This window comes from Telmatherina bonti (genome assembly GCF_933228915.1).
Source record: "Telmatherina bonti genome assembly, chromosome: 22".
Taxonomy (NCBI): domain Eukaryota; kingdom Metazoa; phylum Chordata; class Actinopteri; order Atheriniformes; family Telmatherinidae; genus Telmatherina; species Telmatherina bonti.
Window position 1 is genome coordinate 33,928,450 of NC_136631.1, and position 23,034 is coordinate 33,951,483.

At 40.8% G+C, this 23,034-nt stretch overlaps 2 protein-coding genes across 3 annotated transcripts in view; both read right to left on the minus strand.

Moving 5' to 3' along the window:
• sfxn5a (sideroflexin 5a) overlaps positions 1-1,361 on the minus strand; it is a 44,211-nt gene extending 42,850 nt beyond the window's left edge. The window contains exon 1 of one of the 2 annotated variants that reach the window (XM_079262599.1): positions 1,247-1,361. In XM_079262599.1, coding sequence (XP_079118725.1) covers positions 1,247-1,348 — 102 coding nt within the window. In that variant the 5' untranslated portion in view covers positions 1,349-1,361. Of the gene's footprint in view, positions 1-233; positions 322-1,246 lie in introns of those variants that run through there. The other variant, XM_079262600.1, reaches the window with a different exon arrangement.
• A 1,293-nt stretch (positions 1,362-2,654) lies between these two features.
• rab11fip5a (RAB11 family interacting protein 5a (class I)) overlaps positions 2,655-23,034 on the minus strand; it is a 36,231-nt gene continuing 15,851 nt past the window's right edge. The window contains exons 2-6 of the mRNA XM_079261686.1: positions 16,394-16,902; positions 15,613-16,210; positions 10,555-12,963; positions 5,086-5,230; positions 2,655-4,980 (exon numbers count right to left, since the gene is read on the minus strand). Of these exons, the coding sequence (XP_079117812.1) occupies positions 4,723-4,980; positions 5,086-5,230; positions 10,555-12,963; positions 15,613-16,210; positions 16,394-16,902 (3,919 nt within the window). The 3' untranslated portion in view covers positions 2,655-4,722. The remainder of the gene's footprint in view (positions 4,981-5,085; positions 5,231-10,554; positions 12,964-15,612; positions 16,211-16,393; positions 16,903-23,034) is intronic.

Below are 23,034 nucleotides of genomic sequence, written 5' to 3' on the forward strand. Positions count from 1 at the left end.
ACTCTGCTCAGATTTAACCCTCCAACCCTCCTAGATCTACTATAATAACCTGTGTTATTCATAAACATAATTAGTTGGTTAGTTTTTTGTTGTTGTTGTTTGTTTTCTTGGAAATATTTAAGAATCTTGCCACAGAGCCAAAAGATTCTGGCTAATAACTTTGTGTCATCGGTTCAGTAGCAACCCGCAGGTCATGTGAGCGTCTGCTGCACAGTGGAAATAAATAAATGTACCTGCTTGAAACGGGGCTTGCCGTACTGGAAGATCGGATATTCAGACATTCTGCAGCAAACACGCAACACACTGTTTTCGTGTCTGGAGCGTTCCTCTTTTTTGGGACTATAAAACGCTTTTTGCCCAGCTATGGCAAGCTACGAATTGCATCATGGGTAATGTCGTTTTCAAGAGTATTTTGGTCTTTATATCAGCAGCTTCCTTTCTTAAAAGTGACTACATTACCCAGATTTTTATACTTTGGGTTAAAAAAAAGAAGTTAGTGGGTCCGCACCATTTACTGACCGGGTAACCGAGCGGGCGGGCGGAGTTTTCACGCCATTCAAACCGGGCGATCAGCTGGCTGACTCACTCAGAAAACGCCTCTTTTAAACACACGAGTGGAACAAACAAATCCGAGTGGGTTTGCAGATATATAGTTATAGTTATAGTTCCATCTTAATAAATAACATTGATCATAGCTTTTATTTAAGTTCATAACAGAACGTTAAAACGATTTCTCAAAGAACAGCTGCTCTAAGCAGTAAAATAGTCTCAATCCAACTCCTTTATACTGAATCGTCCTCTTTACCTCTGTCAAGGCGGGTATTTTGGCTTGGTTTGTCTGTCTGTTAGCAACATAACTCGAAAAATTATTGATTAATTTTTATCACATTTTTCTGGAAATCTCATGAATGGGATAAAGCAGGGATCCCAAACCCTGGTCCTCAAGGACCAGTGTCCTGCAGGTTTTCCATGTGTTCAGGCTGAAAGACACCTGACTCAGACAAGCTCTGCACATGTCTGCTAAATACACACTGATTTGAATCAGGTGTCTTGCAGCTGGGAGACTTGGAAAACCTGCAGGACACCAGTCTTCGAGGACCAGGATTGGGGATCCCTGGGATAAAGAACAAGTGATTAGATTTGGGGGGGGGGGGGGGGGCGGATCCGTGGATTTATTTTAAAGGATTCTTTACTGTGGGAAGATAAGGATCAATTAAAGCTTCTCACAAACAGTAAGGGTACTCACACTCATAGTGGGGGAAGAATCAAATGAATGGCTTGGCTGGGGTCTGCACTCTGAGTTGTTGGACTTTGTCAAGAGAATAACTAAAATACATTTTTCCACCATTTCGGCCGCAAACTCCTCCTTCATCCCCTGCTCGTCACTCCTCCCGGGTTATGGCCCGGGTGACGGAAATCGAGCGGATCCAGTAGCAAAAAGGTCGGAGTTCAACCGATCCAAATGACATGTTGTGAAGTTGTTTTGCTCCTGGAGTGCGCTGACATGAAGTATGAACCTGTGGGGGAAACAAAGCCCCCTTGTGGCTGGTTTTTTTTTCAAGGGAAAAGGGGGGGCGGTCTCACATCCTCAGACATTTCCAACAAAAGTGAGGGCTTTGGGTTGAAATTTACACAAAAAGTAAGGAGTTAATGATACACTGATATATCACATATGTAGGATATTTCAGTAGAATCATGTGATGATAATTTCTTAATCTCTAATAATTTACTGTTTCTTTGTGAAACAAGTGGTGAGTATATAAACATAAACTATCAATGTGTCATTAACACTTGTTAAGTGCTGTCTTGGTTGAATGATGTCTAAATGTGAACAATATGACGAAGATGACTGTTCAGATGCAAGCTGTCGTTGAACCAGAACATTTAGTGCTCCATTCATGATTCAGACTTTCGGTTTTGTGGTTAATATCTATGCTAACAGCATGCTATGAAACCAATGTTTATACATTGTGAAGTTGTATGTGTGCATTTAAAAGCTTAGAGATGGTCAAATTAAGTTCACTTCTAAAAATTATTTTGGACAATTTGAGTTAAACACACATACTTAAACACTCACTTTACACACACACACACACACACCACCACTTGTTTCAGAAAGCATCAGAGATGAAGAAATGATCATCACGTGATTCCACTGAAATATCCTACATGTGATCTATCAGTGTAGCATTAACTCTTTACTTTTTGTGCAAATTTCAATCCAAAGCCCTCACTTTTTGTATCATAGTATATGTTAGGCTGATTGGAGTTTATAAGTTTCATTGCATGTGCCTGTTGTTTACTATAGCAAAGAAATTAGTTCTAAACATGTGGAACTGGGGATATTAAATAAATCTTTCTAAATGAAGAGGAATTTGACACAAAGTCATTTATCCTATCATAAAAATGGTACTGAAGGAATTATTTCCCCCCAAAAAAGAAGGAAAACCAAACATACGGTGAGCAGGAAACACAAAATACTCTTTATTAAATATACAAAATTTGTGAAACAGAATTGCATCACGGATTGTAAACGTTCCGATCATACATACCACCTTGAGCACAATCCACCGGCTACACAGTCGAGGACAAAATACAATCAGTTCAAACTTAAATAAAAACCTTGTCAAATGGAAGACATGAAAGAAGACGTTTATTCTCGTACTTTGCAAGTGCCGAGTCATTAAATAAGTTCCTACAGTCATCTATACTGCTGATGTTTCAGTCACACAGCAGAACCAAGGTGATGGCATTTCTTTCTTTTTGGATGTCGAATGCCTAGAGCTGACTGGAAAAATCATCATCATGGTGTCAAGAGAAGGCCGAGTGCTTAATCACAGAGCGATTTAAAAAGTGCAGTACAGTCGATCTATCTCTACCGATATCACACAGACGGGTACAGTAGAGTTCTTCTGATGATAAAGTAGTGCAAGAACATCCACAAATGCTGTTAAAAGTGGCATCATATCAGAATACGTAATGGTGTATCAATCAGCTCTATAGATTAAGTTTCAAGGCTTTGTGTTTTTCCTTTTTTTTGTTTGCTTTTTTTTTTTTTTTTTTTTTCTTAGGCATTTATTACTTATTTCCTATTGGTATGCATATGATTTCTCTGTGTGCAGTGATCTAAACAATATCATAAAGCATCAGAAGAGTAAGAAGAAAACCAAATCCTTCGGACGGAACAGATGGCTTCACGTTTTCAAAACCTTTCCCCGAGCCCCGACGAGTAAAGTGAAGTCAACGGACGTCGAAACAGAAAAGTAAGGCAGCATTTGGCATTTCAATACGGCATATATGCTGTAAAAATGCACTATATTTCCCTTTGTGACACCTGAAGCGTTATGCGTGCGCATGTGACACAGACACTGACGGACGGAGGGGTGGCAGACGGGTGGGTGAGTCAAGCACCAGCATGTCGCAGGCATCCTCTCATCGCCCTGGAGTTGTGTCGATAACACTTGTGGGAAAGGAAGAAGCATGAAGATCAGAGAGGCTGCTCTGCCTGATCTTGATACTGAGTGATGCTGTCTTCACCTGATAACACTGTGACCCTTATGAGCATCAGCCAGCTCACGCCGCCGAGCATCATAAAACAATTTCAGGGAGCAGACCCCCACAGGACAGACTGAAGAAGAGAAGACGTGAGGAAAAAGGAAGGAACGAGCAAAGGATAAACGGCACTTATCATGCGCTGAAAACAAAAACCGTTCACATGTTGGCTAAGAACACTTTTGACATTCAGAAGCTACGATTGGTTCCTTGTTATGTGCACGTGACAAGGCTCAGCTCCTGGGCTTCTTGATTAGCATAGACAAAACATCTGGAAAATGTGGCGCCAATAAAACACAAGGAGGCAAAGAAGATGAAGTTTTGGATCATCTTCCTCATGTGCCAAATTTGACCATTTCTGCAAATAATATCTGATATTAGACTGATTTCTTTCCCACTTTCCTTCCCAACAATTTTGGATCGTCTCAGTCAAGCCAGATCTTCCAAGAAACACTGTGCTCCTTTTGTTATTTCTTTTGGTGTAATGATTGTGTAATGCATTAGCTGTGGGTGGAGCTTCTTCTTGGCGCTCTGAAAGCCGACATTATAAAGCTCAAATAACTCGTTTACCAGTTTATTAACTAAAAACAAACAATTTCCTTTTATTTGCTTTGTTTGCCGTATGTTATAAATGAAACATCTTCTGGTTTTGAACACATTAAGGAATTTCTGCCTTTAAAAGAGGAGAATGGAACTAAAACCTTTGCTGTGAAAACATCTCCTATTGGACAAAACGTTTGATCACGCCTCAAGTTAACACTGTCGAATAAATGGTGAAAGAACACCGTTATGGACTGAAACCCGACAGTTTTCTCCCTCGTGACAAAATGACAGAAGTGACTGGTGAGGGGAAAAGGAGGATGTTGATGCTTCTACAATCAGGATCCCCAAACGGAAGCGTCTGGGTTTGGAGCCCACCGCCTGGCTTTATGAACCTGAAAACAACCTGAGGACGCGCTACATTCAAAACCGCTCGAACCTGCCGTCGAGGACGCGTTTCAGTACAGTGAAGCATGCCGACCTGAAAGCCTCGCCTCGACATCTCTCAGTGCCTAAATATTCGTATAAAAAAGGACAGCGTAGCAGTGAAAAGACTAAAGAGCTGTTGTGGAGGTTAGAGTGAACGGATGCGGACTGGATTGCGAACCCCTTTTTTCTCCCCCTCCTTTGTCACATGAACTTTGAGCGCACTTGCAGGAGGGTGGGCTTCTGCTCCATGATGCGCACCAGCAGCGTGTCAATGTAGTCCTCCAGGTCTTTGACCTGCGGCTTCAGCTTCCTCAGCTCCGTCTCCCGCTTAGCCAGCAAAAGTTTCTGACGCTCAAACTCTGCCTTCTGCCGCTCCAGTTCCGCCTCGCGTTGCACCAGCAGGGCGACCAGTTCGCTGTGAGTCAGGTGGTAGTACGAGCCTGCACCCTCCGTCAGAGACTAACGGGGCAACGGAAAGATGGGGAGGAAGAGGAGTGAAAACTAATTACTGATAGTTTTATTTTACAGAAGCAGCATTTCTCAGAGAAGAGAAACCATACATACCTTCTTCCTTTCCATCTCCTGCTCGGTGATCTGGCTGCTCTTCCCTGGATGGATGGTGGATTTCAGCTTCTCCAGGCTGGTGGCCAGCACTGACCTCTTCTCCTCGGCCAGTATGGCAGTAGTCAGGGGTTTCACTGGGTGGGGGCTGGACAGGAGACACGTATAACACAAACAAGTCAGATATTCCACTTCATTCGGCGCCTTTCTTGCCATTAAACTCGCAGCTGATATGAAGAATAAAATCTGGTTGTCATACTGAAGGTCTGAAACAAGTCACTGTAGGTAATATTAGAGACGCAGTGTCATTCTTGTAAAATATGTGTGGTACTTTTTTTTTTTTTTTAACCAGGCTTTTAACCATAAATCATGACCCTACTCAGACCCAACTCCGCTGTAGAGAAGTGACCCAGTACATCAGGCAGGGCATCTCACAAAACAAAAATGTTTTTCCATGATTGGATGTACCATCCACATGAAAGCACAAATTTACGGCATCAAACCTCTGGCCAAAGTGAAGATTTACAATTACTCTGTTTGCGCATCTACATGTGGACGTACATAACCGAGGATTTAGGTTTCGAAACGTCACTACCTGTAACAAAAAATGCTCAATGTCACATGTGCGACCAGTGTTTATACTCAAAAGCCACATGAATGTCCTCTGAATGTATTAACAATGGGTACGGTTAGATGATGTTTTTTAATTCCGAATTAATAATTCGGAATTAAATATGGAATTAAATTAAATTTGGAATTAACGTATTCTCCTACAAGTTTACATGAAAGTAATAATTCTGAATGAAGGTTTACATGTAACTTGTTCTCACTTAATTCCTCTTTAGAGCGGCGGGTTGGGAAGGGTTCTGATTGGACAGCTGGGGCACGTGACGTATGACGTATACCGGAAATAAACAAAGTTGGCTCCCTGATTCTCGTCTTTTCAGTCGTAACTTGTAAAAACTGCATAATAAGTTCCAGTTTCCTGCTATTTTTATTATAATTTTGAAGTAGCAGCTCATCACGAGCATACAACTTCACTTTCTGCAGCAACTGAGAAGGAGAAGAAAGACAGACCACCGAACACGGGAGGCGAAACAACGCGCGTCATCGGGACAGGACAAGGTAACGAGCATGCTCAGAACGACTGGAGTTAACTTAGAGCGGAACGAAGGTTTACATGACAGAGGGATTAAATAGTTTGGAATTAAAATGCTAATAAACCAGCTACTTACATCATAATTAAGTTTAATTCCGAATAGAAATTTGCATTAGGATTTAAGTGTTTACATGGTTGTTTTTCATCAGTTTAAAGCAGAATTAACTTTTATTGGGAATTAAAGATGAATTAAAACTCCCATGTAAACACACGGAATGTGTTTAGTGTTACAAAAAACCGGCTACATGTGTACATCTGCCTGCAGATTTACAACCATGTGCAGCTAAAGTGTTTTAGTACAACACCACCTACTTATTAAGTCCCACATAATAAAAAAGGCTCTGAGATGAGTTCGCAGTTAACTTTGATATTTGCACTTAAACACAGAAAGACAAAACCCTAAATGACTGCAAGCATCTATAGGATGAAGTAAAATTATCCCAAATGAAGGTTGTCAAGAAGGCCAAGATATGACAAGTTACACATAAACTTGACTAAAAATCATCAACAACAGGTCTGATGGAGTGATGAATCCTCTGCGGAGCCTGGACTTCCGTCATTAAAGCAGTGTGGGATCATGTAGACAGAATAGAGCAAAAAGTGAAAAACCTGCTAAATCTTTTCTTGCACTGCCAAACAGCTTATTCTGCTGTTGACACTTGTTTTGAGCTTCTGGCACTCAAGGAGCTGCTAATCAGATGTCTGATTAGCAGTACATGTTACGGATCCTACATCAGTGATTGATTAGTATCTGCTCCAAAACATCCCAAGTTTTACTGGTACAGAGTCCAATGCCATAGGGCAGTGGTCACCAACTCCAGTACTATCTTGCAGCTTTTATGTTCCCCCGCCACAACACACCTGAATCAAACCAACGGGGCATTAACAGGCTGGTGGCAAACGTTGACAACAAGCTGCTGGCGAACTGTTTCATTTTAAACTGGTGTGCTGCAGCAGGGAAACAATGAGGCTTTGTCCACACGTAGCCGGATATCTCACAAAACAAATATATTTTTATCCAATTTGGCCTGTAATTCACACAAAACCGCAGACTGATGCAATTAAAAACGATTCTTTAAGAAAACATCCGACCAAAGTGAAAATTTGCGAATACTGCGTTTGCACGTCTGCACGTTGACATATATAACAGGGGGTTTTAAGTTTTAAAACTTCGCTGTCTGCAACAAAAAAATCCGATGATGTCATATATGGGACATTTTTTTCAAAACTGTGTTGGCATTATCCGTTGTCCAGGTGCTTTGTGTTTGTTTTTACACTGCCGTCAGTACTGCTCCACATAGACGACCAACAGGGAAGTATGAGATTAAGGACAGCTACTTTCCGTTACCTAACCAGATCACGTTTGAGGCGTGTTTTGTAGAAGTGACGTTGTAAAATGGAAGGTTATTCTGATTGGATAGGATTATGGGCGGTTCTGCCGCCTAAAGGTTTGATTTGCTTATGAATGCATTAACAACGCAGACATGCGAATAGATGTGGATGGATTTGTTTAAAACATTAACACATTAACAAAAACCCGACTACATGTGTTAGGGCTGCTCGATTATGGCAACAATTACAATCACGATTTTGACTGAAATTGAGATCTCGATTATTTAACACAATTAATGTTAAGTAAATTCCATTTTGTTGAAGATAATGGATAAACAGTAGCTTTTAAACAATGCCTTTAGGATTCCACAAATTTTAGCAAACAATCAAATAACATGAAGCTTTGTCTTCACAAAGTGCAAATACTGATGTAAACTGAATAGATAAATATAAACCATGTTGTAGTGAACTTCCACAACTACTGCAATTATTCTACATTGCACTTGCAGCTGGAGCCGACTGTGAGACTGGCTTGTGTCTCTGAGTGCTTTCGGACATTTTTACGACATGTGGCATTAAAATACACGGACCCAGCTGCGTGCACAACCCGCCCCGTGGCGGACGAAGTTGCTCGTTAAATATGAAACCAGAAAACCACTCTGAGAGCACAGACCTCTGCCAAGCACAATGTTAAAGAATCATGTCAAAGTTCTTGGTCCCAAACGGGGATCTGGATCACCACCAAAATTTAATCAGTTCTTCCTTTTCACATTTCCAAAAACTCCTGAAAATTTAATTAAAATCTGTCCATAGCTCTTTGAGTTATCTTGAATACTAACAGACAAACAGATAAAGCTGGTAAACACATAACCTACTTGGCGGAGGTAACAACCGGGTTCATTGCACATTAAAGCAGACATCGCCACCCGCAGTGACCCCTCCTCCATCAGACGGGCTTCTCGTGGAGCATGAACGGACCAGATGAAAAATAATTGTTTTCTTGTTCTTGCAGCCTCTAGAGGAAAAACGCAGTTCTTGCTTCTTGTGGACAATGTAACTGGAGAACAATACGTGCCTTCAAGTCAGTCGCCAAAACACCAGAAAAGTCTCCAGTAAAAGTCGCTAGATTTGTCACGAGTCGCTTTTAATAAAAAAAAAAAGTCACCAAGGCGGTTTGAAAGTCGCCAGACTTAGCTAAAAAACTCGCCAAGTTGGCAACAGTGTCTGAATGAAAGCAAAGCGGCTGTGGGAGGAGTTTACAGCACAGCGCTGCAATGCCGCTCGATTGGCAACTGAAGACAGCAGGAGAGGAAACTGCAAAGAGAAAAATAATCACACCCTTTTATTTTAATGATTGTTAAAAAACCCAGATCGTACTGAGATTAAAATCCAATTAATCGCCCAGCCCTAACATGTACACAGTCTAGAACCTGCAGGATGGTAGATCTTGAGGCCTGTAGTTAGCGTCCACTGCCATTGGGCAACTTTAGGTTGGTGCGCTGCAAAACCAAGTTGCAGCATTTTTTGGAGAATTTTCATATTATATTTACAAAATGAAGGCAAACTTGTGCAATAGAAGCCAACCATGAGCAGGAACATTATGCTTACTTATGAGTTAAGATTCTGCCCACTGTGATTGGATAATAAAGTCAGAGAAGAGAAGACGTGCAGAATGCTATGCTGATTACTGCACTGACAGGGTCCTGGGACCACTGTTATTTAACTCTGCTGCTCATCCTACAAATGTGGCTGCATTTAAAAGGGAAATAAACATGCTCTCTAACTGTATAAATTTATTGCCATGAAGCATTGTTACAATAAAGAAATAATTGATCACACACAAGTTTTCAAGTTTATATGTAAAAGAAATATCTGTACGTAGCTTTGTGCATTGAAAGCTGAATGTTAATATGTATATATTTTTATCTTTTATTCAGTCACTGCAAATGCTCAGCCAATCACAACAATCTCTTCTTCTGACTCACAGAATGAATAACAGATGAAACAATAATTTCCTTTGGAAACAATATTATGTTTGGAAACTATAGTTTCCTCTTTGGAAGCCAGCAAACAAACAGCCACATACCAGCTCTCGAATACTTAAACTTGAAAAATCTTTTGAGACGAGTCGACAATAGCACAGGAAAGACAGTTTCCTGTGTCAATGACCTACATTTACAAGACTTCCAGCAGTGACTTGCACTCTGTCACAGTCTCTCTTTAGCCCTGGGATTTGTGGGGTTCGCTATTATTTGAGCATAAAGTGATGTTTTTAGCCCTCCAATATGACACCAGACATACGGGAACATGTTCAAACTCAGGGTAACACTTCAGTGATCAAGCACAAAGAAGGTTTGACAGGTGTAAGTTTTCTCAGAAAAACACAGTAAAGAATTAGAATTAAAATGATCTTAAAACCAGTGACTTAATTGCATGCATAGGTGTAATCAAACATGCAGAATTGTGTTAAGTGAGTTATTACCCCAAGGTGAAAAGGAAATGACAAAACAACACCTTTTTTTCCTTGTAAAAAAAAAAAAAAGAAAAACAAAAACAAAACAAAGCCCCAATTCTGGTTGATGTATTGGCAAATGAGCATGTCAGTGTGTGTGTGTGAACGGTGGTTGGCCCAGTGGGGAGGAGGGAGGGTCTGTGTGTATGTTTGTGTGTTGTAAAGGGGGATGGCAGTGATCAGGGCAAAATAATAACTGCTAATTGGCCTGAGGCTTTGTTTCCCCTCCTGTTACCACAGCCAGGACACACACAAGAAACCTGCAGAAGAGTCCTGTTAAAACCAGTTTGTGTGCCTGTGAGTGTGTGCGTTTTAACAAAGTGATGAAAAATAGAGGGTCACACCACAAAGGAGAATGCCCCCGACAATTGGCATAGAAGAGAAGCAGGCGGAAGCGGAGCAGCGGGAGACTGAAGAGATGACAGGATTGAAATTTCTCTCCACCAGCACAGAGCATGTGCAACCTCACCTGTTCTGCGGGTCGGCCATCTCCTGCTGCTCTATGTCCTCTGGCGCCAGCTTTGGCGCGGCGCCTTGTGGAGCGCTGGGCGGCGATGTCGCTGAAATGTTTGAAAGGGAAGGAGGGGCAAAGAACGCTACCTGGAAGCTACTGCTTTCAGGGGTTAAAGAAGGCGCCAAAGGGAACAGAGAAGGGAAGTCAGGGCCTACACGAGCCGAAAAAGACTCCTGGATTGCACCAGGATCGCTCCCAAAAGAGGGTAGGAAGGGTAGGTCAAAGGCAGGTGCCAGGCTACCTTCGGACTGGGAGCGGTGTAGTGTAGCATTTTGTGATTCAGAGCATTTTGAGAACATGTCAGATGGAACACCACACGGTTTCTCTACCTCTTCTTCACTGAAGCATTTTGGATTATCGGCCATGTAAGAGGGAGGTGGTGATGCAGGGAGTTCTTCCAATCCATCTTCCATTGTGAGGCTTTCCTCAAGTGTTGCCATCTTTTCCCGAACCTCACAGGACTCTATGAACTTACCAAATGGGCTGGTTTCTCCTTTAGCATCACCAGAGGTTGTCTGGATATCACTCAACTCACCACACAGTGTCAAATTAGCAGAGTGAAGAGTCTCATTTGGTTCAGAGATACTGGCAAGCTTGGAGGACTGGTAGGATACACAGGTTTGGTATTCCTGCGAGTCAGTGCTGACATAAAGGCTTTTCAGTGAGCTGCTGCCACTCTGATTGAACATCTGTGTGTGCAACAAATTGCTGTCAAAGTCTTGGTTTGGACTGTTTGCAATATTACTGATGTTGAGGGAGCCACCAAAAAGGCTAAAAGGTACAAGAAAGTCATGGCTGGTACCCTGCTCCTTGACCCCAGTGTTCTCAAGAGCTTCTTCCGATAAACCAAGCTTGATTTCAGGGGAGGAAGTTATGATTTGACAAGATGGTCCAGTGGATGAGACGTCATCACTTGGAGAGCCAAGAATCACAGCAGTAGCATTGTTCACAGAGCAATCGCTGACCTTTGATTCCTCTTGACTTTGGTCTCTACTTTCATCGTCTGACTGTGGTTCAAATGGTTTCGGCCACAGATCAGGGTGTGCCATAGAAATGTTTGGTGCATCTCTGCCTGTACTTTCTGTTTCCAATGTCTGCAAAGTTAAAGACCCCTCTGAATCACTCAACTCTACATGTTCACCATTGCCACCTTCATGCTGGGCAGGACTTTGCGGGGCAACATTAACTAAATATAGATCATCTGACCACTCAGTAATGCCATCTTTAGAGTCTGAGGGCTTTATATTTTTTCCTGCAGCTGACTCAGAGAAATGTTCCAGGTGGATGATGCTGCTTTCAGCTTCCTCAGAGGAGGATGCAGAGAATTTTTCAGAGTGAGAGGAGAAACAGGAGAAGCCATCTTCCTCTGCTGAACTGCCGAGGCCTGATGACACAGGATCAGGAGAGCCGCTGTTGAGTTGTGTTTGTGAGACATCAAAAGGGCCTGAATTAGTGTTAGTGTTGGTTAAATCATTAGTAGTGTTGCCTTGTTTGGTTTCATTGAGAGCATGCAATGTTGGAGAGTTAGTCGGAGTGTTTTCAGCCACATCGTCTATCTCAAAGCTTCTGTGCTCTGGGATTGTTTCAAGGAATTGTGGAAAAGTGTCCAGATAATGTGTGTTAGGGCTGGGCTCCTGGCTGGAGACCTCATGTGCCTGAGATATAAATTCTACCCCAGGGCGATGATTTAGTGAGTCATAAACCTTTGTGTGTTCATCAGCATCTATTACTGGTAGTAATGCTGCTTTATTATTGCAGTGTTCCAGTGGATGGTCAGTGAGTGTATTTTGCTGTGTTCTGCATTCTGTAGCGAGGCCCTCAGGAGACTGCAGCCTGCCAGCTGCAAATGCTTCAAAGGATTCATCCCACTCGAAGTCCGGTTCAAGCTCCCTTACAGACATAAAAGGGTTGGACAACTTCTTAGGAAGAGTCTTTCTCTCTTCTGTGGGAGGTGGCGGAAGAGGTCTTTTCCCAACTTTCTCTTCGCTGTTTGCATCAGCACCAACGATGGAGTCTTCTTTGGTTGGGTTGTCATGGGGCAGGACAGAGTTGGCGTTACTCGGCTGAGGAAAGAGCTGGGTTATGGGAGGGCGGGAGCTGGAAAGATAGGGCAAAAGAGGCAGCGAAGGTTTTAGGCTATTAGGGGTTTGCATTTCTTCATAGAAAGGATTGTGCTGCAGGAGAGAGAAGAAAGGGTTGCAGGGGGATATTGGAGGTGGTGTGGAATGTGAGTGGCAGAAGGGGTTAGTGTGATGCAGTGTAAAAACCAAAGAATCTACAAGGGTACCCAAGGGGTGGTGGACAGGTGGAGAGGGTGGTGGGTGGGGGTCAGTGTTGGGCTCTAGATTAGGTGAAACCACCAGGCTGTGAAAGGAAGGGCAGAAGGTTTTTTTGTGTCAAATCAAATCTTAAATGTAAAATTATGCAGAATTCTCATTAAAATACCACACAGACAGCTTTATGTAAAGTCTTCAGACGTAGTAGAAATGTGTCTTAGTGTATTATCTGAATATAAATAGCTCTCTGCTGCCATTTCATTTCTTTCATCTTATTTTACTCTTCACTTCAGGACTACAGCCTTTTGGCAAAGGGTGTCATGACACCAACCAGTTGAAACAAGTATGAATATGGAGGCTCTGTAAACATTCTTTCACATCAAACATTGCAACAGAAATGAAAAATTACTGTATGGAGGTGTCGAAATATTCATTTCAACAAAAAGCCCACAAGAAGTCGGACTTTATGGTTTATGGTAATTTGGACGATGCTTACTCACACATAGATCATAGTACTTCTTGCATACGGTTCTATTACCTTCAACTTCAGAGTAGGTCTGGGATATAATGTAAGTACAATGGTCAATGGTTAAATGTACATATTGCATAGCCTGATCCCACCATTGCAAAAACCTTGTTAAGGCTGGTGAAACTTTGCCTGTGTGAGCAAGAGTCAATACAGGAACCTCTACAAATCCAAACTTTTACAATTGCATTGAAATATTTCTAAAACCCCACTGCCTCTGCTTTATCTGGGATTACCTTGATAAATGATGTTTTGTTTTTTTGTGGTGAAACATTTGGGTGTAGTCATTACTTAGTGCTACCCACCACCCCATCACCTTCCCCATCTTATTCTTTATAATCTAAAATAATTTGATTCTGAATAATGGAACTGGCAGAGTAATTTGTGTACTTTGATCTGGCAAAGCTGTCCTTATTTCATCAGCAATTGCGCAAGAGCTCCCATGTACCTAGGCTTCTGAGCATTTGTAACATCTGATGTAAAACACATTTAAGGGAGTAGTAGAAGAGATAGTTCTGTACATCAGATGACACTTTCAAAATGAATTACTCATTTGAGCATGTGCTTATGTTATAAGTGCATCTAAACTGAGATGGGAATGTTCTTCCCTCCTCCCGGCTCAAACACAAATTACGTCTCTCATCCACAAGCTGTAACAGAATAATGATTTTCCAACTGACACCATCATTTCTTTTCAATGAAACAATATAACTCAACCACATTAAAGCGAGGATGAGGCTAATTTCACAAGAGCAGCTCCCCTTCTCCATCTGCATTGCAGATACCTGCTATAACTAGAGACTGGGACCAGAAGGAATGTGTATAGAACTGGAGGTATGATGCTGGTGCACAGGAAGTAAACAACTACATTGAAATTTGACCCTAATTTATAAGGGCACATCTAAAGTGTAAACTCCACTTCAAGCTTATCAAATATAGTAATCGTTCTATTTTTACTCACGCATAGCACTCATAATCTAATTCTATGCCAAATCAATAAATTCCAGCCTTGAAAAGAAATATCTGCTGACTGACAAAAAAAAAGGCCCCGCATTTTTGAAAATGTAACAGTTTATGTCTGGGTGTTAAGTAACAGCATGCTATTAGCTCATCATAAGTCCCAGTAATGTTAGCCAGGCAACCAGCATAGTATGACAACCAGTAATGCTAGCCAGGTAACTAGCTAAGCATAAAATACAATAATGCTAGCCAGGCTGTTAGCCAAGCATATACACCAGTAATCATAGTCTGACTATAAGCTTAGCATAAAAATAATAATGCTAGCCAGGCTGTTAGCTGAGCATATACGCCAGTAATCATAGTCTGACAATAAGCTTAGTATAAAAAACAATAACACTAGCCAGGTTGTTAGCTTAGCATATACGCCAGTAATTATAGTCTGACAATAAGCTTGGCATAAAAAACAATAACACTAGCCAGGCTGGTAGCTTACCTGTAATGCTAGTCTGACAATTAGCTTAGTATTTAAAAAAAAAAAAAAAAAACACTCGCAAGGATATTAGCAATAAAAGCCACTAATGTTAGTCTGGCATTTATAGTAGCCAGTATTGCTAGCCTGACAAATTTAATGGCATACATACCAAGAATGCTAGCACTGCAATTGGCATTAATGATATTCCGCTGTAAAGACCGGTTTTGCTACCCTGGATCGGTCAAAATGTACCCATCAACTTGTTTAATATGTACACAAAAACATGTCAGATGGGTTATGTGGGTGCCCCTGTCATAGTTGGGTGAAGCGCAGAGGTAAAAATCACTGATAACTGAAAAATATAGAAAAAAAAAAAGCAAGAATTACAGCATGTTCATTATCTAGTTATCTATGCTACACTCTAAGTTTTTTTTTTTAAACCTGCTTGTCAATTTTATCAATACACTTACATTCAACTGTTTATCACTGAAAGGTACATTTGTATCCTATCTCAACTGCCTACACTTGAAAACTACTCTGTCTTGATTTATTTACTACCAAATGAAACAAAAATGTAAAAATCCAGCACATTTTCAAATATCTTTGTCATCGATGACACTGTTGTGCAGCTGCTCTCATGCTCAATTTGACTGCTCCTGATCTTCTTCATTTAAAGTAAAATTGTACTGAAATGATTGCTGATCATCTGCTTAAGGCTGTAACAAATGAAGCTGTGAGTGTACAATTAGTCTCCTGTGTGATCACAGAGTGCATCTCACCTGGGTTTGCTGTGCAAGTCCTTTGATCCAAACCAGCCCCTGTGTTTCTCCTCAGTGACAGCAGAGACCTGTTCAGACACGTCCTTTGACTGACTTTGACCCTTCCCTGCAGACTCACTCCGCCCATGCGAGAACAAGTTCCTCTTCTGTTTTTTCCCATGGATCTCAGACTCCGCCTTGGAAGCAGAAAATGACGAGGCAGCTTTTGGCAGGGCAGTCTGTTCAGGCTGCTCCTCTTCTTCGACCGTCATGGGGCCACTTTTCTCCAGGGCCGCTGCGATGGCAGCTTTCTCCGCTTCACCAGGTCTGTCAAAAGACCAGCGACGCCCGTCCCCCACTGGGCCTTTCGGCAGGTCTGTGACCGGCCGCGTGCTGAGGTTCTGTAGAGACACGGAGAGAGGCAAGGACTTCTGCAACGGGCCGGGGCCTAAACAACCTCCAGGTTTTCCTGAGCCAGGGTCCAGAGGCTGGACATTGTAAGCATGGCTTCCGTTAACACAAACAGTGTGCTGAGGCACTGCGATGCTGATCTCACCAGCCTCATCACCAAACTCACATTTGAGAGAGGATGACTTAGGTGACGTGTTCGCTGTGTGGTCTGCAAAATAATACAAGAAAAGCACAAAACAGTAAAAGCAGTTAGACGTCAAGTTAAATCAATAACCAGGGAATAATATCTTTTTCTAGTGGTGTATTTCCAACAAACAGATACGTTTGGGTGTAGAAATGTTGAATGTTCTTCCGAGTGACAACAAGCTTTTGGTTTACTGGCGATTCTCACCTGGGCTGTCTACTGTCAGGTTGCTGCTGTTACTGGGAGAGTTTGAGAGGTCAGACACCACCACGCTGATGCCAGCAGTGGGACTGAGGCTCCCACCTCGCGATGATGACTCGCTACTCTCAGAGCCCAGAGAGGTGCTGGAGCGAGTGTCGGACGATTTCCGCAACTTTCCCCTGAAGAAGAAGGTCCTCATTTTACTCCGACGGACTTCACCCCCCTCGTCGTCCTCATAATCCTCCTCTCCACCTCCGTCGCTTGGCAGTCTTTGGCGTAATCGGTACAGAGACCCGTATCCACCTGGCAGGACAGCCGAGGAGGAGTCGTCGTCGCTTGAGCTCCTCTTCCCCTTAATACGCTCTTTCAGCTTACTGAAGGTGGAGGATCCCTTGTCCTTCATTACGAGGTCGTACATGCTGGCTGTCAGGTTGTTTCGGATAAACTGGATGGTGACTTGAATGTCTCCCCGCTCTTTCTCCTTCTTTCCTGTTTTAGAGTGGAGTCTGTACCACCTGCAACAGAAAAGCAATCATTCACATAAGCTACAAACGCACAATGTTTAATCTGTCTGTAGTAAAGAAAAGAACTATTTGACTGCTGTCTTACAGAAATCAGTGGATGCATCAGTCATAGATTGATAACTATAAAGTGCATTTGTGATCCAACAGATGTTGAATGAATTGTTTTTCTGTTGGGAGTTCCTAGCAGGAAAACACATCGGGAATTCTCAGCCAAGTTAAGTTTCTAATTCAGAATGTTGGAGGAACTTCTCAAGCTACAACTTCAAAATGAAATATTTCAAACATGCACATGAGAAAATGATTATATCTGAAGTGCAGAACTGTTTATTAGCATGTCACATTTAATCAGTCATACATATAATAGTGCAACTTCCATCAGTGTTTTATGAAATCCTTGAAATCCAACATGGCCAACACTAAATCACACATTATACTGTTCAATGGTCATATTGTTGACTAGGAAATTGTAGCATAATGAGTTTTATGAGTGGCGTAGTGGTTAGCACTGTGGTTGGTGGGAGGCTGGAACGGTGGCCTTTCTGTGTGGTTTGCATGTTCTCCCCATGTATGTGTGCGTTCTCTCAAGGTGCTGCTTCTTCCTCCCACCGTCCAAAGACATACATGCTATGTTAACTGGTTACTCTAAACTGTCCCTATGAGTGAGTTTGAATGGTTGTTTGTCTCTCTGTGTTGGCCTTGTGATGGACTGGTGACCTGTCCAGAATGTACCCTGCCTCTCGCCCAATGATTGCTGGGATAGGCTCCAGCTTCCCTGCAACACTTAATCGAACTGAACGAATGAATGAATGGGTTTTATCATGTCATGATTGCCAATTATGGGTAGTTTTGTACATGAGAAAATCCCAGTAGTTTTCTAAACTTAAACTGGAAAGCAATAAGTTCAGGTGTGACATCTGTACACAGTGTTTACTACATATGTTTTCACTCTGAGCCTGTGAGCAAACATGGTGACAGTGACAGTTTTTTAGTAAGTTTGGAGTCCAACCATTTAACTGTAATGCTGTTATAATCCTGGTGCGCAAGAGGAGAATGCAGCTATTGACAGAAGCATGATCGATGTTGTGATGCGATGATGTGGAAGACATTCTGGCACCTCCAATGTTTTCTGTGGATGTTGGAGTCGTCTTGTAGTTACTTGGAAAGCGATTTTGTCGCTTTGAGGCTGCAGTTATGAAGTCAGAGTTTTGTCAGAAAACAGTGTTATAATGGAAATGTTTAAGCCAGCCGCGAGTTGATAAGTACTCTCCATTGGCTGCTTTCTGGTGAAGATTTCAGAAATATTCAGCGTTCTGAAGAAACAGAAAAATATGTGAAAAGAAGAAACTAATAGGAAAAGGGCTGCATTAATATATACACTTCTTCTTTAAGTATGTGTGGTGTATTTAGGCCCATTTGAGACCTCTTGAGATTTGAGAAAACCTACAACTTTCCTTATTTCTGAATTTAACAGTTCCATAATATTTCTTTAAATTCTTTAGTTTAAATAAAAAAAAGTGTCAAATTTGTCAAGCTTTTGGTCAAATTTGATTTTCTTTCAGCTAATTTTCACAGCAGCCCAATAACTACGAGGACTGGCTTTACCTCTCCTTCCACTCTGTATACAGTGTGACAGAACACTTCTCTATAAGCTCCACAAGTAAGCTAACTTTTTTATTCTTTTCATTTAAAGTATAAAATACAGTCAGTCAAAGCTCAGCTGTGATTAACAAATAGGTTTTCCAGACAATGTTGCATCTGTAAGATCCGATTAACTTGTTGTCTTGAAGCATTTCAGTCATCACTTCAGGCTGAAACATATGAACAATCACCTTACTGTAAATTCAGTCACATAACACATAGTCAGAGGAAAAACAGAAGGCAAGATTAATACAGATGTTTTGGATCAATGCCAGCTAACAAAAAATGTGTTTATTTGGCAATCTACAACATTCAAATCAAATCAAACTATAAAGCACCTTTCCTACAAATCCACATTATGAAAGCACAACAAAGAAAAATCCATCAGCTCTGCTCTTCCCACACACTTTAACGCAGGGATCCTAAATCCTGGTCCTCAGGGACCAGTGTCCTGCAGGTTTTCCCAGTGTCCCTGCAGGAACACACCAGACTCAGACTCAAACAAGCTCTGCATGAGTCTGCTAAATACACATTGATTTGAATCAGGTGTGTTGCAGTTGGGACACTTGGAAAACCTGCAGGACACCAGTCCTCAACGACGTGTAATGAGGATCCCTGCGTTAACGTACACACACTCACCCAACACCCATTTCTAATGCTCGTCTTTATCATCATACACCTAGTTATACATTCCTGAGCACAGAGGAGCCCGATGAGGAAAACACAATCACAGAAGCATCTGGACCAGAATTCGTCCAGACCACAGCAGCACTAGTCAAAAGACCAATGGTGTGAAAGCCAAGACCAACATTACACTTGGCACAGAGGGCTCTCTCTGACGAAAACTGGAAAATACATGATAAAATACAAAATAAATAAATAAATAAATAAATAAAAGAGTAAATACTTAAAAAAAAAAAAAAAAAGTAATATCACAAAATTCAATTTATAAAGAGCATCTTAAAATAGAATAAAATGTCCCTAAAATGAGCTGGTTAAAATGAATTAAAATATACACAAAAAGACAATCAATACTAAGTTAAAGTCCAATTAAAAAGGTGAGTTTTGAGTCTGCTCTGAAAATTATGAATGCTGTCTTCAGCCTTAGGTTCTCTGGCAGGTCATTCCAGAGACTGGGGAAATAATGGGTATGGTCACATGATGTTTTTAATTCAGAATTAAATAATTCGGAATTAAATAATTCGGAATTAAATAATTCGGAATTAACGTATTGTTCGACGAGTTTACATGAAAATAATAATTCCAAATGAAGGTTTACATGAAACACGTCCTCACTTAATTCCTCTTTAGAGCGGCGGGTTGGGAAGGGTTCTGATTGGACAGCTGGGGCACATGACGTATGATGTATACTGGAAATAAACAAAGTTGGCTCCCTGATTCTCGTCTTTTCAGTCATAACTTGTAAAAACTACATAATAAGTTCCAGTTTTGCCACTATTTTCATTATAAATTTGAAGTAGCAGCTCATCACAAGCATACAACTTCACTTTCTGCAGCAACTGAGAAGGAGAAGAAAGATAGAGCACCGAACACGGGAGGTAAAACAACGCGCGTCATCGGGACAGGACGAGGTAACGAGCATGCTCAGAACGAATTTACTTAGTTAACTTACTATTGGGGTTAAATACAGCCATTTCACCCAGCTGTGGCCTACATAAAAAATCTACTGTCTGACTTAAGGATACAGTTTTATGTACTGTTAATTCTGATCACTGATACATTACACTGAACTAGGGCTGGGTGATATATCTAATATACTTGATATATCGTTGCTAGTCCTCTGTGCGATATAGAAAATGTCTATATTCATCATATTCGAGTATCCTGTTGTCACGCAGGTGTTTTTAGCTGTGGGCGGGGTTTCCTCCCTCCTCCTCGACTCTGCACCGCTTTGCACAGAGAGTTAAAGCAAGCGCACCTCGTTACGTACATAACGTGAGCTACGTGCTACGTCATGAGAGGCAGCGTGGAGACACTTTCTCGCTAAATCTGGCGACTTCCTGTGAAAAGCGACTAGCGACAAATCTAGCGGTTAAAAAAAATACACGATAAGTCAAAAACGTATCCATAAAGCAAAGCCTTATAATAGTTCATCATTTGAAAAGCCCCCCCTAGAGCACCTATTTTCATACCTTGCATTTATTACATCATGCGAAGGCACTTTATTTTGTTTTAAAATGACATGTTTCTGCCACTGCTTTAACTGTTCAATAAATACGGTTTTGATCAGTTTGCTTCGTTACAATTTCATCCTTTTGGCATGAATGTTTAAAACCAGCATATCTTAATGCAGTATGAACAATTATGTTTTAATGGAGACACAAAATCATCTTACTGATGTGATTGTATGCACCAAAGCATTCATTCAAGGCTGAGGTAAATATCGAGATATATATCGTATATCGTGACATGCCATAAAAATATCGGGATATTACTAAAAGGTCATATCGCCCAGCCCTACACTGAACAGCAATCCAGTATGTATATCATCACATGAAATGAACACATTGAACTCTGATTCAAGCCTTTGAAAAAGTTTGTCTGAGCTTTAAAGTGTGTCAATATGTCGGGCTGAAACAGTCATTTAGCCAACAAAACTAAAACATGGCCTCTCTTTGTTTAAAACTTCTTAAATAATAGAAAAACTCTCAATTTAAGATTATCTGAAAAAACGAAAACATGCACACAAAACTACAATGAACCTGTTTTGTGTCAGTTTCTGTTGTCAGTTAGCTCAGCAACGAGTAGTCATGTATATAAATGACCGAGGATGATCTGCCCTCACGCAGGGTCACAGTTTATAAGTCTATATCAGGCCAGACATCCCACAATACCTCAGTGAGGCCCCTTGCTTTTGTCATGACACCAATAAGCAAGAACAATGAAGGAAAACAATGTTCATTCCTGATTTAATAAGGGAGTGTCCTACATTGATCAAACCAAAAACAAGTCTGGCCAACTGTAAATTCCTTTACTGGACGAAGTAAGAGGTGCAGTTCTTAGAAATGCTGCACACTGGTGGGCGGAGAGGTGGCAACTGGTTCATAACACCATGACTTCAGGGGGAAGCCTCACCCATTTGATGTTTTTACATGTGAGAAATATAAAATGACTAAGAGAAATTTCCCTGTCTCACACTTGTCTGCAGCCAAGCGTGAATTTATAAGAACTGCAGGGAAGATGGAGAAAAAGAAATTAAACCAATATCTGTTTTTAGATTTTCATTTCCTATGTTTTTGGTTTCACATCAAGCCTGAAATACCCACCCAGCTTGTTTTGTACGAGCATTTTGTGGTCATATTTCAACAGTTTTGCTACAGTAGCTTCAAATGAGGTTAACCCCGTCAGGCACAAATAAATAAAAAACAATGCAACATTTTTTAAATACAGTATTTTACCTCTACAGACTTATTCAATTATACTTTTTTTTGTTTATTTGTAATATTTAGAATTTATCATGATTTATTTTAATGTATAAAATATTTATAAAATAATATACAATCATAATTATATCATGTAAATCTTCTATAAAATATACCTGTATTATTTTGTTTTCCTATTTATCACAAAGGCAAACTTGTATAACTACATTATGTCCCATTATAACATTTATTTATTCTCCAGTGAGTGGAAACACATTGGCTGATGCACTAACAGCCACTGAAGTGGTTTATTTACAAATATACCATCCTTATTTATGAATATGCAAGAACAAAGCTTGTAAATAGATGTCCACTATATGGCCACTATGCATGAAAAGGGTTAAATAAAAGACTCCAGAATTAGGAGTCAATTTGGCGTGAAAATCTATAATAAAATCATGTTGGGTGTGAAGATAACAAGCAGCACATGACATGTTAAAGCATGTGGGAAAATGCACAGTTGTACAAATCCCTATAATGTGTAATGAAAAAAAAGATGTTTAAAGTTGAGTACAATACCATCTAAATGTCATGCAACACACACTAATGCAACGGAAGAAGGTAAAAAGAAAGCATGTGTTGTGAGGAAAGTAGAAACATAAAATCAACAGATAAAAGGAACTTCAACTTGAGGAAGCTAGTTGAGAACAAAAACTTTACATTGTGGCCATCTATGAAACCATCTTTTCATTTCCCTCCTTCCTTTTTCTATAAACTTACAGCATGACTCAGCAAAGCACTGCGAGGCTGAAAAAGTCCTTGATCATGAAACAATTGCAACATAAAAGTTTAAGCTGGATGGTTGTTAAACGGTTTGTATGGGGACATAAATGTCAACCAAAAGTAGTATTGTGCTGTCATATAGTTTCATGAATAATGTGTTCACACTTTTTTAGACAAAGCATTCTTTTTACTTATTTAATTTTTTGTATTTGCTTTGATATCTGCATCTATAACTCTTTTACAAATGAACAATCAGAAAGACTGTCCTGCAGGTTTTCGATGTATCCCTGTTCCACACACCTTTTTTTCATCTTTTTTA